This window comes from Bos indicus x Bos taurus, chromosome 20, assembly GCF_003369695.1.
Source record: "Bos indicus x Bos taurus breed Angus x Brahman F1 hybrid chromosome 20, Bos_hybrid_MaternalHap_v2.0, whole genome shotgun sequence".
Taxonomy (NCBI): Eukaryota; Metazoa; Chordata; class Mammalia; order Artiodactyla; family Bovidae; genus Bos; species Bos indicus x Bos taurus.
Window position 1 is genome coordinate 3,631,515 of NC_040095.1, and position 20,011 is coordinate 3,651,525.

The 20,011-nt window shown below is 39.0% G+C and overlaps 1 protein-coding gene across 9 annotated transcripts in view; it reads right to left on the minus strand.

Annotated features, from left to right (window-relative positions):
* The window catches only part of FBXW11 (F-box and WD repeat domain containing 11), a 131,621-nt gene that overhangs the window by 79,035 nt on the left and 32,575 nt on the right, over positions 1-20,011 (minus strand). For 3 of the 9 annotated variants that reach the window (XM_027520517.1, XM_027520522.1, XM_027520515.1), the window contains exon 2: positions 10,683-10,784. The exons of 4 other annotated variants lie outside the window; for them this stretch is intronic. In XM_027520517.1, coding sequence (XP_027376318.1) covers positions 10,683-10,784 — 102 coding nt within the window. Of the gene's footprint in view, positions 1-10,682; positions 10,785-11,572; positions 11,603-20,011 lie in introns of those variants that run through there. 2 more of the 9 variants (XM_027520516.1, XM_027520519.1) reach the window with 2 other exon arrangements.

Below are 20,011 nucleotides of genomic sequence, written 5' to 3' on the forward strand. Positions count from 1 at the left end.
GAGAAAACATTCTGCCTCCAGACTGTAACACCGAAACCTTGGCTGCATTTCTAAGCTGCTTGGCCACACAAATTTCAACTTTGCCAGTCCCCACAATCATGTGAGCCAATTCTCTAAAATATCTTATCTATCCATCTACCTACCTAGCACTACTGGTTCTATCTCTCTGGGGAACCATGACTAATACACTGCTCAACCTTAGAGTTGGCCCCCTTGTTTTCTCTCTTCATTCTATCATCTATACAGAAGACAGAGATCCTATTAACATGTTAGCAGGATAAACTGCTCCTCTAGTGGTGGGCTAGTCGCTAAGTCGGGCCTGACTCATGCAACCTCATGGCCTGTCGCCCACCACGCTCCTCGGTCTATAGGATTTTCCAAGCAAGAATACTGGAGTGGGTTGCCATTTCCTTCTCCAGGGGCTCTTCCCAACCCTGGGGCTCTTCCCAAGGGTCAAAGCCGGGTCTCCTGCACTGCAGACAGTTTTCTCTAATGACGTCCCATCTCTTGTAAAACAAAAGCCTCCTTGGAGGGCCCTACCTCCCCCTTTCTCCATAGCACTTCTTACTACCTAAAATACCATGTGATTTACTTATTTCCTTTCTGTCCCCACTAAAATTTAAGTTTCAAGACAGAGTGGCTTTTTGTGCACTCCTGTATTTCCAGCCCCTACAATAATCCCTGGTACATAGTAGAAGCTTCATAAATATTTGCTGCTTGAAGAATAAACAAATGAGTAAACAAAGTATGATTTTTTTTACTGCATTCTTTGTGTTTTCCTATGCTTTCCAGTTTTCCACATTGGGTCTTTATTTCTACTATCATATACTGCTGAGAATAATGTAGATCAGAATAACTTTTTGGTGGTGGATTGGTCAATGTCAGAAAACCTTAAAAAGTTTATACCCTTTGATTTAGAATTTTTCCAATGAATAAAACCTAAGAAATAAGTACAGACTAAAACTTAATAACTTTAATGTCCACCAGTAGGAGAGTGATTACATTATTGTACATACAACCTAATAAGTAAGTACAGACTAAAATTTAATAACCTTAATGTCCATCAGTAGGAGAGTGATTAAATTACTATACATCCAGACAATTAAAACTCTATGTAATTATTTAAAATGAAGACCTAGGTTTATTAATGTGAACCATATTGGTAAAAATGGGGTTATAATTCAGTATATATAGAGTATAAGCCTATCTATAAACAAAATATACACACACACACAGAAATAAAATGTCAAGGGAAAAAAACAAAAGAATGGACACTAAAAGTGAGAATATGGTTGAATGATTAATTTCTTCTTTATACTTTTCTACTATCCATAATTTTTGCAATGAAAAAATGTTACTTTCATAAACAGAACAATAAGTATAAATCAACAGAAGTACAAAAACCAGAATTCTTACAAGCAATATAAAAGACTTTAGTATGAGGCATACTGTGTTATTTTTGTTGAAAAACTAAAAAGGCATTTTCTGATGTGGTCTGAATTTCATTTATCCACCTACCTATCCTTAAATTATGTACACTGTTAAACCTTATCCATCACATACACTGTTTTGGAAACCATAAATTAAAACTATCAGTAAGACAAGGTGTCATTTTCATCTTCCCATAGCAGAAGCTCTCAACCATGGCAAATGTATGTGATTTCTTGAGTGTTTAAACATATGTGTATGATCCATGAGTTAATCAAGTGCTACTTCTTGAATGTTAGTACTATATGCCAACCACTGTGCTGTCATTAGAACTTTCTCCAAAATATGAATTTACTTGCTACTGCTTCCGCTGCTTCAAATTCTGAGATCATAAAGTCACTCTGTTTTCAGAAAATATGACATGGAAATGATTTTTAAAAATATCCAACAATTTCAATTCATAGTAAAAAACAGAGGAAAAATCATTTCTTTAGAAAAATGCTAAAATAAATCGTTCTGTTTGGCACTTTGAAATTTTGAACTTTCAAAGTTTATCATCACTAACAAGACACTTTGAAACCAGCATTATCTGTATAAAAGACAGCATGATATACTGCAGACCATGGCAACCCCACAGAAGTTAAAAACTGATGATGATACTAGGGAAATGAAGAAAAACAAAATCTTGAAAGAGATTTGTATGAGTGGGCATTATCAGATTTAAGGAAATGAAATAATCATATGATTTCAAAGCAATGGAGAAAAGCTGGATCAGCAAATAGTATGCAGAAAACAGAGTGGCCATTTGGAAAGAATGTGGATCCCTGATTCAAAGAATTTACCAAAGTAAATTGCAGAAGGAACAGAAAGATTTAAATGTAAAACAAAGCCAAAGACCACTGGAAGAATGGCAAAGGAAAAGAATGACTATGGTGGCCAATAGGCACATGAAAGGATGCTCAACACTGCTAATTATTAGAGAAATGCCAAGGAAAACGACAATGAAAACCACCTCACACTAACCAGAAGGCCATGGTAAAAAGTCTACAGCAACAGGGGATGAGAATCTGCCTGCCAACGCAGGGAACATGGGTGCAGTCTCTGGCCCAGGAAGATCACCCGCCACAGAGCAACTAAACCCGTATGCCACAGCTGCTGAGCCCGTGCGCTGCAGCACCTAGAGCCTGTGCTCTGCAACAAGACACGCCACCGCAGTGAGAAGCCCATGCACCGCAACGAGGAGCAGCCCTGACTCTACAGCTGGAGAGAGCCTGCAGGCAGCAGCCAAGACCCAGCACAACCAGAAATTAGATTATTTTCTTACAGTCTATAAATAACAAATGCTGGAGGGGGTACTGAGAAAAGGGGACCCTCCTACACTGCTGGTGGGAATGTAAGTTGGTGCAGCCACTATGGAACACAGAATGATAGGCTCCTCAGAAAATTAAAGTCAGCATACAATCTAGCAATCCCACTCCTGGGCGTATATCCCTACAAAACTATAATTCAAAAAGCCACATGCACCCCTACGTTCACAGCGTGCTATTCACAACAGCCACACAAGGAAACAATCTAAATGTCCACTGACAGAGGAATGGATGAAAAACGATGCGGTGCACACACAGAAGAGAATGTCACTCAGCCATGCAAAAGAACAAAGTGCCATTTCTGGCAACGTGGAAGAACCTGGAGATTACACCAGGTGAAGCAACTCACAAAGAAAAAGACAAATGCCGCATGAAAACGCTTCTATGTGGAATCTAAAACACGACACACGTGCCCCGATCTACGAAACAGACGCACACACAGAGCACAGACACGCGGCTGCCGGGGGAGGCGGGCGTGGAGGACACACTGGAGTGCGGGGCAGGCAAAGGTGGACCCTTACAGAGAGGGACAAGCAAGGTCCCTACAGCGTAGGGAACCAGAGTCAACGTCCGGGACAAGCCATGATGGCAAAGAAGATGAAAAAAACCGTGCGTGCGTGTGTGTGTGTGTGTGTGTGTGTGTGTGTGTGTGTGTGTATACATAACTGAATCACTCTGTACAGCAGAAATTAACACACTGTAAATCAATTATACTTCAATAAAAAATAAATTAATAAAAAGAATAAATATGACTATATTTAAAGTAAAAATCTCTAAGCATTATCAACCAAACTGAAAGGCCAAAGTCAGGGGAAAACATCTGCAATAAATGACAGGAGTTACCATATTTAATATATAAAGAGTTCCTAAACTGAGATTTTTTTTTAAAAAGTCATTTTAGAAAAATACCAAGTAGGTATGAAGAGATAAGGCACAGAAGACAAGTAGAAATGGCCAGTAAATAGATACGTATTTTAACATTTTCATTCACAGGAATGGAAAAAAAATTAAAAATTAAACTATCCAATGCCAGCAAAGACATATAAAAAGGCAATCTCTCATCCACTGCTCTAAGGAGTGGAAACTGACCCAACTTGTCAAAAGTACAATTTAGCAACCTAAAGTGTTTCAATGTGCACACTCTTTCACCTAGGGAAATAATCAAAGAAGTATCCAAAGACTTATCTACAATGACCTTCTACTCAACATGGATGTCTCAAAAACTTGAAAAAGTCTTGACAAAGAGGGAGGGTTTCTTAAAATCAGCAATATGTATATTAAATGGAATGTTATTCAGTGATTTAAAATGATGGTAGAAAGTCTTAATTCACCATGTTACTATTTGTCATTTTTTATTATTAGTTTAATTTTGAACAAGTATAGGTTATTTTTAATAATATTTTAAAAGTAAACCTTAAATATTTTTAAATGATATCCAGAGCTTATAGAAATAAACTAGATTATAAAGTGGTCCACCCTCCATGGAAACAATTTAGCCACTTCTATCAAAATAAATCACTTCATTTTGTGACAGATCACTGAGGTATAATCAACAATTAAGATTTTTATATTTATATACATTGTATTGTAATTCAGAAAGAAAAAAAAACTGTACTCCTCTCAAATCTATGGATGATAAAAGTTGGTGAAATTTCCACTGGTAAAAAGAGTTAGGCTTTACAAAATCTGGAGACATGTCTGTACTATGATGATAAGTAAATAAAGGAGACTGTACTGTGGTTTTTCTACAGTGAGCCCATTTTCCCTATTTTAATAAAATAAGAAAATCCCTATAATTGTAGAGTAACAAATTCTATGAATGAAAAAACTGAAATATGCAATGCTAGATAACATTAACTGTTAACATTTGTTGGGGGGATGGATAGGAGAGATTATTACTTTTCTGTAAATGGACGATTTAATAAAAAACACTGATATTTGTTGACCAAGCAACTGTACTTTTAGGAACTTATTCTACATACATAATTATTCAAGCCTAAAAATATACATTCATTCAAATACAGTGCCATGACAGAAAAAAATTGAGCCCCAAAATTACTTTAATAGGGAACTGGATATATATATTTTTAAATGATAAAACCAACATAATGAAATATTTTTGTGTCTATTAAAAAGAACAGGGTTCACATGATCTCATATGCTGATATGGGAAGATGGGCAACGTATCTTACTAATTTGAAAAAGCTATTAATTAAAAAGTAATATGTATAATATGGTCATATTTGTAGTTTTTTAAGCTTCTATCTAAAAGGATAACAGGAGAAACTCCTAAGTAACACTTTGGGAAGTGAGACCTGGGTTCAAAGGAAACATATGTCTTTTATAACTTTCTATATTAGTTGTACTATTTTTAATTCTTTGAGCCTTTTTTATGATTCTTTTTTTTTTGCTAACATAAAACACTGATTTGTCATGCTCCTTCTTTTTTAAAAGCTATCTCAGATTTGTTTAAAAATGCTCCAGAAAAAACAAAGTTCAAGAAAGAGAAAGTTGGACTAAGAATAGCTTCATTTTGAAAACTGTTCACAGTTGAGTTGAAAGGGTCTCTTTACTTTTGTGTGTTTGGAAATTTCCATAGAATTTTTCACATAAAATCTTGCTAAGAGTCTTGCTATCTATCTAGTACAGCTAAATCCAGAGCTATTCCAGGTGAGTAGAAGTGTGAGCGGCATTATGCTAAACCCTCTTTCATCCTTCTCATGATTCCAAAGTCACACTGTGGGGTTCCATAGGACATTAAAACACCACTCTTATAATCATTTTCATCACCACAATAATGAAGAGAACCTGCACAATTTGATGAATTCCTTCCTGCCCAACAGGCAGGAGGAAGAGAGACCTTAAAACAGCAACACATGTTCACTGAGTGGTGAGGTTACCAATGGATTTTTTTTTTTTAATAAACTATATTGAGTAAATTTTCTTATAAAGAGAAAAAAAAGGTTTTTAATGTTCATAAAATACTACACTCTACCATTGAAAGGTTATGTCAAGCCTTCCCATTATTGGCCCTAGAGTTCAACAGAATAATGAACAAGAAATAATAAATCCCCAACACTTACTAGAAAAAAAAAGACACTGAGTTGGAACAGCCACGTATGACCTAAGGACACAGCCCTGGACAAAACAAGAACCCCTGACAGCAGGGGCCATATCACACACCCAACCTTTTATCTTACTCTGATCCTGCCCTGGGCTCTGAGGCTGTCAGGCCAGACAGGGCACCAGGGGCAAGTGATGAAAGAAACGAATTTTCATTCCCTCAATAGCCAACCAATGGCAGGGTGTAGATGCTATCTCCCTCTACTTCATAAAACTGTGTGGGCAGATATAACCACCTTCATGTAAAGGATGAGGAAACGGGGCGGGGGCGGGGGGGTCAGGAGAATAGGAAACCTGACCAGCGAGCATCACAAAGCTATCAGGCACCAGAGAGAAGACTAGAATTGAGGTTTGTCTGCTCCAGAATCACGATTCTTTCTACCAAGCTATCTCCCTTCTCTAAAAAATATTCTCTTAGGTTGGCAGCTGTAAGTTCCAACTGTAGTGTCCTCCAATCAGTGTGGATCACTATACATAGTGAACAGAAAAGAAACAAGACAGGCAGCTGTCAAAAGTTCTATTCATTGCTGCACAGCACTATCCACAGTGGGGCTTCCCTGGTGGCTCAGTGTGAATTCACCTGCCAGTGCAGGAGATGTGGGTTCAACCCCTGGGTGGGGAAGATCCCCTGGGATAGGAAATGGCAACCCACTCCCTGGGAAATTCCTCTTCCCTGGGAAATTCCATGAACAGAGGAGCCTGGCAGGCTACAGGCCACAGGGTTGCAAAAGAGTCGGACGCCACTTAGTGACTCAACAACTACCCAAATGGAACTAGAAGCGAGGCACTGAAGCTGGACTCTCACAATCCCTTCTGTCACTCCAAGTCATCATCATCAGAGCAACTCTTGAAAAAGGCGCATCCCTAGCTGGGAACTTGTGTGTCAGTTCACTGCACAGAACCTCTACATCCAGGTGCATCAGCCTTCAACTTTTAATGATAAAAATAAAAGGGAATTTTTTTCAACCCCAAAATGGCAGTTGTCAAGTTAAGGTCACTACAGCATGCTGACCAGAACACTGGTTTTGCAGTTACCCAGATCTAGGTTTTTTGGTTGTTAATATTTACTTACTTCTTGGCTGTCTAGGGTCTCAATTATGGGAACTCTTAGTTGGGGCACGAGGGATCTAGCTCCCCAACCAGTGACAGAACTCCAGTTCCCTGCATTGGGAGTGCAGCGTCCCAACCATGGACCACCAGGGAAGTGCCCAGAGCCAGCTCTTAACCTAGTTCTGCCACTTAAATAAATGTGTAACCTTAGACAAGTCAATTAAATTCCATAACTTCAGAGACAAAGAAGCCAAACTAGATAACTTCTCCATAAAGAATTCAATGAGATAACCTAGTACCCAGAGCCCAACACTTAAAAACAAGGTGGGTATTTTACAACACGTGTAATACATATATAGTCATAAATGATACTTAAATGATAATTATACAATCATATATAATATGTGATACATAGATACATGGTCCGAACTCTTGATTATATGATGTAACAATCAACTGGTTGAATCTGAATAACTGAACCAACTGAAATATTGATTTAGTTCAGCTTAGTTCAGAGGCATTCAGATATTCTAGTTCAACTGTTCCAAAAAAATGTTGAGGGTTAGTCACAATTTTTAAAAGTATGTATGTATGTGTAAATATGTAAGTGTGTGTATGTGTGCGTATATTTGGCTAACATCAGAATTTCATTACACACACATACACACCTGGACTTGGTGATTCAGGCTGAATTTGTGTCCACAGGTCTGCTTATTACAATGAACTCCAAGACAGCAGGGACTAAATCTGCATTGCTCATCTTTATATACCCAGCACCAATATAGGCCCTGGCACATACCAATTGCTCAGGAAATATTCATAGAACTGAATTTTCAGAAAAGCCACTCAGCAACCTCACTAGCTTTAAGATTCAGGAGGGCTCAGCTTGGTAAGGGGAATGTAATTTCCTCCCTCCAGAGATATTTGGCAGGTTTTTCTTTTTTTATTTTCAAATAATGACTAAACAAGCCACACACCGGATATCTCAGTAGCAAAGTTTTAACAAACAAAACTAAAATGGAAAACTCTAGAAATAGTAGCATTCCAGTGTAGAGGAAAGAAAATCAATTTTGGAATCACGCAAATCTTGAATTCAAATGCTAGCTCTACCACTTCACAGATTAACTTGAGTTGAATCATACATATCACCTCTGAGTCCCAGTTCCTACATCTGAAAAAATGGGAATAATACCTACCTCATAGGGTTGTCACAAAACTAATATATATGAAGCCCTGAGTAGAACTGGTGGTGAGTGGAGTTTTCTTTAAAACAGTTTTACTGAGGCAAATGAATGGTTTTTATTTTTTTGTCTTTCCTATTCCTTTTCCTCTCTCACAGCAGAAACTAGAGGAATACATTATACCTAAAGGCAACTACAGTACTAACTTTACTCCTGCTTTTCAAATGGTATGATAAATCAGCCAATAGATAGGCTAGTTGGCTGAAGTTGCAACTGTTCCCTGGTGCACGTGGTCATTTTAAGGGGGCCCTTTCATGCAATTCCAGAGCTCTAGCATAGTCAACCAGGCTCTTCAGGTAGCCTGTTCCTGCTTTTCTAAGGCCTTCTTAAAATGGGCTTGCTGAGAATGTGAATGCAGAAGTCATCTTTGTGACAAAAATAAGATGTAGCTTATAAGCAATAGGCATTCTTTGAAAAAGCCCCTATTCAAATTAAGTCACTAACTTTTAGTATTTGTTTTGGATACTGGAGGTAGACAATTAAAATAATATATAAAACCAAAGAACTGACAGAAGGAAAGTCTTTGAAGTTCATTTATATATGTTTACTTTCCTTTCACAAATGGAACAAAATAGAATGATCTAACTCCAATCAGCTGAGTGCATATTTCACTTTACTGTGCTGCATATTCTTCCATAAACTAAAGAAAATAAAAATCTAAGTAAACAAAATTCCCCAATGCACCTCTGAAGATACTATTTGTTCCATTAACATTTCAGTGAATATCACTCAATATTTCACCTTATTTTAAGGTCTATTCAAGGCAACGTTTATATTTTTTCTCTTAAATGATTTTCACTGGGAGAGATGAGTCAAAGAAGTAACTTATCTGGGTTTCCATTTTCAAGGTAGAAACCCTATTTGCTCCCTCCCACTCACCCCAACTCCAGAGAATTCACAATACTGCTACTAAAATATACTGAATAAGGCCTTCCGTTGGTCAATTACTTTTAACTAAATGCAATAAAAATAATCTGCACTTCCAGATGTCATTAACAACTACAATTCTTCGCCTGCTTAAATTTCTGGATAGAAACTGGATCAATCCACTAAAAAGCAACTATAACATTCAAGTAAGCATTTTCAGAAAAATAGAAGACAAAGATGTACACACTATTACTATAATGCAAATATCCGTTATTTAGCACCAAGGAGAGCACATGCAATAATCTCAGTCTGCTATTTCAAAAACATTTTTGTTAAAGTTATATCACATGCAGAGAAGCTGCTTTTCCAAGAGTAAATATGCATTACACTGGCGCATTACTGAAACACCCAATCCCTGGACCCTAAGAGTCCTAACTCAACTTTTCATATAGACTCTAAGACAACTGGATCTTATATTGACTTCACTCTCAAGTTAACTGTTTTCTAAAGAAAGCAATCTGAATCAATAACCACACTAGCGCAGCTCAGAATGTTCACAATCCCAATATGAAGGAAATTTTCCCCCTTTCTGGCTCCCCAACTCCATTTAAAGACTGTAAACATGAATAGAGAGATTACCTTGAGAACAGTAAAGTAAACTCATTCCATCAGTAAGATCCCTCTAAATCATTTCTTGATTCTACAGTGTTTTCCTAAAACAGGGCAGTCTCAACAGGATGCCAGGAATTCAATACTGCTTTTTAAAGATATATCAAACTGTCTGGAATATACAGTGATGAAAACTGAATACTGCTACTGAAACCATACTAAATTAAACACATGCTTTCTCTAAACAGAGCTTTCCCAATAAAGTCACAATGTTTTCCGCCTTGACTCTCTTAGAATCCATCCCAACATATGAGGTTAGCCCAGCTGCACTCCTGCTAATAGCTTTTATCGGAGCAACCCCTCCCACACCCCCAAAGAGTTTTACTTTTATCTGTGGAATTCTCTGCCAGCCTCGGCCTGGAAAACTGGGTGGACCCTAAGGACAGGTGTCAGCTCTGGTCTTTGGGAGGTGGCCCAAACTGACAGTTATTGCCAGCATAAAGCTGTGATCTTTATAAACTTCAATTTGAGGCTTTATACTGTTAGTGATTCCCTCTCCACTCCTTTATGGAAGGAGGGAGAGAAAGCAAGCCAAAAGGATGAGTTTCAAAATAGAAAAATCACCACTTTAATTATGAAACCCTCCCAACTCAAGAAAGAACTGTTAAAGGTAGCCAAATGGAAAATGTCAAGGTTTTGGGGGTACATGCACAACTATTAAACATGAGAATCACAGATTCAAGGTAGGGGTTGGGAGGATAAAAAGCAGGAGCGGAAAAAGAGGAGCAGAATAGGGCCCAGCCAAAGACCCATTTGCTCAGAAGGGCCCCTCTAGGTATGAACTCCTCCACGTAGGGCACCCAGGCTGGAGGAAAGCAGAGGGTTACACAGAACATTTAGCAGACTTAACATTGGATTAAACACACTACTGCAAGTTTCAACAAATGTTCATGGTATACGTAAAAAACACATTTACAACAAGAAAGAAGAGAGGCACCTGGAGACATCTGACACTGGGCATGCTCTGCAGGCAACTCAGTGCGCACATGCTCTCTACCAGGTTGGCGCAGCCTAGCCACAAAGACCTTGGCACAGAACACTGCAGGATGACAAAAAGGAAGGAAGAGAAGAAGCAGTTAGAGGCCGCAACAAATCACTCCTTCACACAGGCAACTTGAATGTTAGTCGGGCAGGGGGTGCACCCATGGCAGCCTGGAGGTCAGGGGTGGTAGTCCAGCAAAACTTACGGAAACCTGGGAGAGGGCCCACTTTCTGTCCTACGGAAAGGAGGTTTCTGCTGCCAACCACTAACTCCTCAGGGTACAGTGAGCAGAATCAAGAGGGAGAGAAAGATGTTTCAGTGGAAACCCATTAAAGGGAACTGTAAAGTCTGAGGGCAAAACAAGATTAGTGGTGAGACTGTGACTCTAACATCATGTGCTTAGTAGCTCTGTTGTGTCCAGCTCTTTGTGACCCCATGGACTGTAGCCCGCCAGGCTCCTTTGTCCATGGAATTCTCTAGGCAAGAATACTGGAGTGGGTTGCCATGCCCTCCTCCAGGGGATCTTCCCAACCCAGGGATTGAACCCTCCAGCACTGCAGGCAGATTCTTTACCATCTGAGCCACCAGGGAAGCCTCAATGGTTTTTGGTCTATGTTGTATAATTACAATTGCCATCATTACATTACCTACTATGGGGCCGGCACTTTAAATGTGTTCTCTAATTACCACACCACAGTGTCAAGAAACTGAGGTTCAAAGGTAAGTCATTTGCACAAAGACAGCAAAAGAGGGGAAAGTCAGAATTTCAAACTTTGGTTGCTGCTATTAAAACCCACATTCATTCCACAAGACTATGATGCCTCTATTATAAAAGCTTTGATCACCTGAAACTTGATCATCTGGGCAGTTTCTGCACTTCCCTAGATAAAATCACAGGGCACCTAGAGACACAAGGCAAAAAGAGCAAGAAAGATGAGCGACAGATTGATAGATAAAGGAGACAAAAGAGCTGATAAAAACACATCTGATTTTGAGTGTCACCCAGATCTCTGCCTTCGCAAAGGCAAAAAAAAAAAAAAAAAAACTTTAGAATAATCATGACTTTCATTTTGGACTTTGCTTACAATATTCATTTAACACAAGTAAGTATTAAAAGCTTATTTCATTTACCCATTCCCATTATTCTTGAAGAGCTTGCTGGTTTTAAGGGAATTAAGTAAAAAAGTAAAATATAAACAAATACAATACAGCTAGTATTTTTAAACCGTTAGATTATTTGTGGTACTCAATAAGTACTTTTTCAAACCTAAGGTCAATTAATTTACTCTGGCAAAATGAAGAATCAAAAAAAAAACAAAACTGAAGCTGGGTGTTTGGGTTCAACCAAAATCCTCCAGAAGTCTCAGACCCAACCTCATAAACTTGTTTATTCTAGCTATAATTAGGATGGTTAAATATACCCACTTTCCTGGGACAGTCCAAGTTTACATTGGTCTCAGCATAACTTTCACTCTCAAAAGTGTTCTGGTTTGGGAGGTAAATTCTATGGTTACCCCAACTACAATATAAACAAAGGGCACTATGCTTGAACTCAGGTAAGCCTGGGCTCCTTCCTATCCGCCATCTGTACTTTCTAGTTAAATCCCACCAATAATGTAATGGAGTATTGAGATTATTTGGAAAAGGCATTTAAAGAATACGAAACCAGTGGATTCAATGGAATAAAAAACTAAGCAGGTTTTTGGTAATGAAGAAAACACCATGTATTTCCAATAGTATGCTTCCTTTTCAAAGCTTCCCATAGCCAATATGGTAGAATTATATCGCTGATACTCAAGGCATACATATGTCATCACCCCAACACTTTCAAAGAGGGCCATAAAAGATGTTGAACAAATGTTTGGATAATATAATGACAATAGCTGCCATTTATCAAGCTCTTGTTATATGCCAGACAGACGACATAGTAAACCCTCACAATAACCCTTGTAAGACAAGTATGATTCCATTTTACAGATGAGGAAACCAAAGATCAGGAAAGCAGAGCTTGATCTGCTTAAACAGCAACTTATTGAAAGTGCAAGGAAACAAGGGCTAATTGATGGCAGAACTAGGACAAGAGGTTAATCCCGTCTGACTCTCAGCAAACATGTTTTCTTTCCACTACAACAAACTATCCAGAGATACCTAGCGAAACATTTAGGGCAGAGAAAATGCCCAAGCACACTACATGTGTATATATATGTGGATTGCATATATTATTTAATTTAAATGTCCAACATCCTCATAGTTCAATTTAAGTTCCCTTTTTGGAATCTCTGTAGTTATCCAAATCACAGAATCACTTATACCTGAGAACAGACTTCAAGGATTACACCTGTATTCAGCAACTAATACCAATTAACACCAAAACTCATCTGCAAATCAATTTTCATTGATTCAGTAAAAACAGGTTCCTGTTGCAGAGTTCAGTATGTATTTACCTCAAAGGGTAAACACCATGAAGGCATAAGGTAGGTAATGTATTCTGATTAGGTTCTGCTAATAACCTGAGATCCAAAACTTAAAAAAAAAGAGAGACCAATTTTCACATTCACTAAATCAAAGAATTTAGAGTCTGTGAGATTTAGATTATGAGAACTGGACCAATTAGTTCAAACCACCCCCCCACGACTTCAGAAGTAAAGAAACTAAATAAAGCCCAAAGAAGAAAAGTAGTGAGCAGTTTCCTAATCATCTAATGATCTAATTAATACTTATAAAAATATGGAAAACAACATAAAATAAACCTGAGAACCTAATTTCAAAATATTAAATATTTATTACAGGTATTTTTAAAGTTTGACATTGAACTTGTATATTCAGAAAAAGACTTTTAAAGACAGTCCAGTTTCTAAGAACTTATCTTTGTAACACCGATGGAAGATATTCTGGGGTAAAGAGAGTGATGCCAGTGTTTATAACACATATTAGAACTGCTCTACTTTCACAGTCAATTACCTTGGAGCTAAATAACCAACCACAGCGCTGAAAAATAGTTTTTACTCAACAGAAAATGCCACTCTAGGAAATACATCCATCTTTTTATGAAGATGCCTATGCCTGCTAGTCTAAATAAGGCTACTCTTAGGGCTAACAGTCCAAGAGGACATTGATCTATTTGTAAAGCATGGCTAAACATAAAAGTTCCATATTTATCAACCTAAGAGCATTAAAATGCAGCTTTGACCACAAGCAGTAATTGATTCTTGAAGCTGCTGATTCTAAATCTAGGGACCTGGGTGAAGACCCATGTTGACTACTGTGGAGTAACTTATTGTCTATCGTTCTTTTACTGAATAGTGCAAAGGTCTCTTCCTTTGAGCTCCACAGAGGCACAACGCACACCATTGTCGCGCTCTCTTTCTTTTTTTAAAACGCTAACAGTGGTCATATCTTTAAACTTTTGGAACACTACCTCATTGTTAAAATATGAGTACCATGGTACTTATCCTGGTACCATGGGTATTTATCAATTTTAAGAAACACTTATTGACCTACTTATTAAGCTAACAACAATACAAACTAAGCCTCTTTCCTCCTGAGACTTCAGCCTGGAGCTCAAGAGAAGCACACTGGGATCACAATGAAGATGCTTAAGGGGTACAAAATCCCTAAGAAATGTTCGTTTTAATGTTCACATTTAGCAACCAATACTCTAATTTAGGGTTGTCCACAAAGAACAGGAACTAATTCAAACGGGGTTCTAACAGTAAGAGCAAATAACCAATTAGATTGACTTATATTTATATGTTGTATAGCCAAAGAAAAGAACATTAATCAAGGAAACTGACAGTGTTTATTAATTTTGTCACACACACTGTATAATCAAAAACCAAAATCAGGGCCACCATGCTGAGAGACACTGTAATTCTGAAAGGACAAAAAGAATAATAGCTTTTGGCATTTTTCAAAAGCAAAGTTATTAACAGAGGTAGGAGAAAAATGTCCTAGGCTCTCTTCCTATTGCCATAGGAACCACAAATCAAAAGGGAAAGTGGCTGCAGGCACCTCGCCTCTGATTGGCCGGCTTTTAGAGGAACTCACAAAAGCTAACTTTGGTCTGTGTCTAGATGGAATAGTTTTTGAATATCTTGCCCTGATTCCTTCTCAAAGAGGCAATTCTTTCACAAGCTACTCAAAGGGGTATTTTATGTTAATTGTCTCTCTGATGTCACTCTGATTTAGATTTTCCATAAATCTGATTTAGGTTTTCCATAAATCTCTCCAATTTTTTTCTTTAAACTACTTTCCACAGAACCATTACCCACCTCTTCTGCCTCCTATCATCACGCTTGAGATAACTGAGTTGAGGTGCTTAAATTCTACTCCATTCAACAAAAAACTTATCTGAATTTATATCTGCAGACAGAAACACAACTAAGACCTTCTCTCGCCTCTGGGAACTCATAGAAGGGAACTTTGAGAATATGCCATGTAAATACAACACACACACACGCACACATACACACAGTCTTAACACACTCAAAGCAGGAAGATGCCTGAACTAACCATAATGGATGAGTAGGAAGCTGCCAAGGGAAAAAAAGAGAGAAAGAGATATTCCAGGCAGAATGAATAACATAAGCAAAGCCGAATAAGAAATGACAGTCCTATGCAAGGAACTGGAATTAATCTAGCACGCCTAAAGTTTCTAGTTCAGTTCAGTCGCTCAGTCGTGTTCGACTCTTTGCGACCCCATGAATCGCAGCACGCCAGGCCTCCCTGTCCATCACCAACTCCCAGAGTTCACTCAAACTCATGTCCATCGAGTCAGTGATGCCATCCAGCCATCTCATGTTCTGTCGTTCCCTTCTCCTCCTGCCCCCAATCCCTCCCAGCATCAGAGTCTTCTCCAATGAGTCAACTCTTCGCCTGAGGTGGCCAAAGTACTGGAGTTTCAGCTTTAGCATCATTCATTGCAAAGAACACCCAGGACTGAACTCCTTTACAATGGACTGGTTGGGTCTCCTTGCAGTCCAAGGGACTCTCAGGAGTCTTCTTCAACACCACAGTTCAAAAGCATCAATTCTTCGGCACTCAGCTTTCTTCACAGTCCAATTCTCACATCCATACATGACCACTGGAAAAACCATAGCCTTGACGAGACAGACCTTTGTTGGCAAAGTAATGTCTCTGCTTTTCAATATGCTATCTAGGTTGGTGATAACTTTTCTTCCAAGGAGCAAGCGTCTTTTAATTTCATGGCTGCAGTCACCATCCACAGTGATTTTGGAGCCCAAAAAAATAAAGTCTGACACTGTCTCCACTGTTTCCCCATCTATTTCCCATGAAGTGATGGGACCAGATGCCATGATCTTTGTCTTCTGAATGTTGAGCTTTAAGCCAACTTTTTCACTCTCCTCTTTCACTTTCACCAAGAGGCTATTTAGTTCCTCTTGACTTTCTGCCATAAGGGTGATGTCATCTGCATATCTGAGGTTCTTCATATTTCTCCCAGCAATCTTGATTCCAGCTTGTGACTCTTTCAGCCCACTGTTTCTCATGATGTACTCTGCATAGAAGTTAAATAAGCAGGGTGACATTATACAGCCTTGACCTACTCCTTTTCCTATTTGGAACCAGTCTGTTGTCACATGTCCAGTTCTAACTGTTGCTTCCTGACCTGCATACAGATTTCTCAAGAGGCAGGTCAGGTGGTCTGGTATTCCCATCTCTTTCAGAATTTTCCACAGTTTATTGTGATCCACACAGTTAAAGGCTTTGGCATAGTCAATAAAGCAGAAGTAGATGTTTTTCTGGTACTCTCTTGCTTTTTCGATGATCCAGCAGATGTCGGCAATTTGATCTCTGGTTCCTCTGCCTTTTCTAAAACCAGCTTGAACATCTGGAAGTTTACGGTTCACGTACTGCTGAAGACTGGCTTGGAGAATTTTGAGCATTACTTTACTAGCGTGTGAGATGAGTGCAATTGTGTGGTAGTTTGAGCATTCTTTGGCATTGCCTTTCTCTGGGATTGGAATGAAAACTGCCCTTTTCCAGTCCTGTGGCCACTGCTGAGTTTTCCCAATTTGCTGGCATACTGAGTGCAGCACTTTCACAGCATCATCTTTCAGGATTTGAAATAGCTCAAATGGAAGTTTCTAAGTGTGAGCTAAAGAAAGCTTAGAGAGATAGAGAGGGGCCAAATCACAGAGCTCTCCCCATACCTTTCTATCGAACTTGAGACTTCATCCTGTAGGACAACAGCTCTTACACTATGTGTGACAGCTCACCAGTTAACAGCCAATCCTTCCCAGGACCAAAAAAAATGGTCCAATTTTTTTTTTATTAAATTAACAATGACTCAGTGGTAAAGAATTCGCCTGCCAGTGAAGGAGATGAAGGATACAAGAGTTCTGTCTCCGGGTGGGGAAGATCCCCTAGAGAAGAGAATGGTAACCCACCCACTCCAGTATTCTTACCTGGAAAATCCCATGGACAGAGGAGCCCAGAGGGTTACAGTCCATAGAGTCACAAAGAGGTGGACATGACTGAGCATGCAAAGATTTTAATTTCCTGCAACTCAGTATATACTGCTTCAACAATATGTGTCACGGGAATAGAAGCAGGTCATGCAACACACTGGCAAGGGTTGGGTGAGGTTCTTAGGCTAAAAGGTAGGAGATAAAGTATAATATCAAATATCAAATCAATACCAAGCTAATTCAAGCAAGCATCAAAGAAAGATGCTGTTTTCTAGACCATGTGGGGAACATTTTCCACATGCAAGACAAGAGAGCAAAGAAGCCTGCTCAAGAGTAACCCAATGATAAATATAGGAAACCCAGAGATAAAGATATATCCATTTGAATGCAGAGATCCAAAGAATAGCAAGGAAAGATAAGAAAGCCTTCCTTTCTCAGTGATCAATGCAAAGAAATAGAGGGAAATAATAGAATGGGAAAGACTAGAGATCTCTTCAAGAAAATTAGAGATACCAAGGGAACATTTCATGCAAAGATGGGCCCAATAAAGGACAGAAATGGTATGGACCTAACAGAAGCAGAAAATATTAAGAAGCGGTGGCAAGAATACATAGAAAAACTATACAAAAAGATCTTCATGACTAAGATAATCACAATGGTGTGATCACTCACCTAGAGCCAGACATCCTGGAATACGATCCTGGAATCAACTGGGCCTTAGGAAGCATCACTACAAACAAAGCTAGTGGAGGTGATGGAATTCCAGTTGAGCTATTTCAAATCCTGAAAGATGATGCTGTGAAAGTGCTACACTCAATATGCCAGCAAATTTGGAAAACTCAGCAGTGGCCACAGGACTGGAAAAGGGCAGTTTTCATTCCAATCCCAGAGAAAGGCAATGCCAAAGAATGCTCAAACTACCACACAATTGCACTCATCTCACACGCTAGCAAAGTAATGTTCAAAGTTCTCCAAGCCAGGCTTCAATGGTACATGAACCGTGAACTTGCAGATGTTCAAGCTGGATTTAGAAAAGGCAGAGGAACCAGAGATCAAATTGCCAACATCCGCTGGATCATCAATAAAGCAAGAGACTTCCAGAAAAATATCTACTTTACTGACTTCACCAAAGTCTTTGACTGTGTGGATCACAATAAACTGTGGAAAATTCTTCAAGAGATGGGAATACCAGATCACCTGACTGCCTCCTGCGAAATCTGTATGCAGGTCAGGAAGCAACATTTAGAACTGGACATGTGACAACAGACTGGTTCCAAATAGGAAAAGGAGTACATCAAGGCTGTATATTGTCACCCTGCTTATTTAACTTCTATGCAGAGTACATCATGCGAAATGCCGGGCTGGATGAAGCACAAGCTGGAATCAAGATTGCCAGGAGAAATATCAAGAACCTCAGATATGCAGATGACATCACCCTTATGGCAGAAAGAGAAGAAGAACTAAAGAGCCTCTTGATGAAAGTGAAAGAGGAGAGTGAAAAAGTTGGCTTAAAACTCAACATTCAGAAAACTAAGATCATGACATTCCGTCCCATCACTTCATGGTAAATAGATGGGGAAACGATGGAAACAGTGACAGACTTTATTTTTTTGGGCCCCAAAATCACTGCAGATGGTGACTGCAGCCATGATATTAAAAGACGCTTACTCCTTAGAAGAAAAGCTATGACCAACTATTAAAAAGCAGAGACATTACTCTGCCAACAAAGATCTGTATAGTTAAAGCTGTGGTTTTTCCAGTAGTCATGTATGGATGTGAGAGTTGGGCTATAAAGAAAGATGAGCACCAAAGAATTGATGCTTTTGAAGTGTGGTGTTGGAGAAGACTCTCGAGTCTCTTGGACGGCAAGGAGATCCAACCAGTCAATCCTAAAGGAAATGAGCCTTGAATATTCATTGGAAGGACTGATGCTGAAGGTGTAACTCCAACACTATGGCCACTTGATGCGAAGAACTGACTCACTGGAAAAGACCCTGATGCTAGGAAAGCCTGAAGGCAGGTGGAGAAGGGGATGACAGAGGATGAGATGGTTGGATGGCATCACTGACGACTTGATGGACATGAGTTTGAGTAAGCTCTGGGAGTTGGTGATGGACAGGGAAGCCTAGCATGCTGCAGTCCATGGGGTCGCAAAGAGTTAGAGATGACTAAGGGACTGAACTGAACTGAATGATAAAAGATATGAAGTAAACAGCATAAAAGCCATATGTTTTTATAAATATTATGAAATAACAGCTTAAAATCATGTAATTCCTTCAAATGAGACATCAAAAACTTTTAATATTGAAACCATTGCTAGAGACAATGATAAGACAACTAATAAACTTTTAATCAGAGAAGTGACCGTTAGCAGCTGGAGTGAAGAGTGTTGAAGAGAAGAAAGATAGGTCTATTAGAGAGCCTAAGGGCAGTCTCTTATTTTTATTTTACAACTAATGCAAATTTCTTTCAGCTAAGCTACAAAGAGTAGACTCAAGGGCAAATACTTACCTTCAGAAATACTTGCCTCAAGTCAATTTTTTTCCAGTAGAACTCCCACCATACCCTACCAACTGAATATAAAACAGAGTAATGAAAATATAAAACAGGTAATGAAACAGTAGAATAAAGGAGTGGGAGCAAAGATCTATTTCACGGTAATCACGTGGTGATAACACACTCTCCACTGAAATGTCTATCCAGGAGTGGGAATTTGTCCTGAAGAATGATACAGAAAGTGGGCTCAGACAGATTATGTAACTCCGGCTCCCTAAACCTGGGTGTGAAAGCTACAGAGCGCACATTCAGTTTCTGACGGAGGCGGTCCTCAACGCCAAACAAATGAAGCAAGAATTA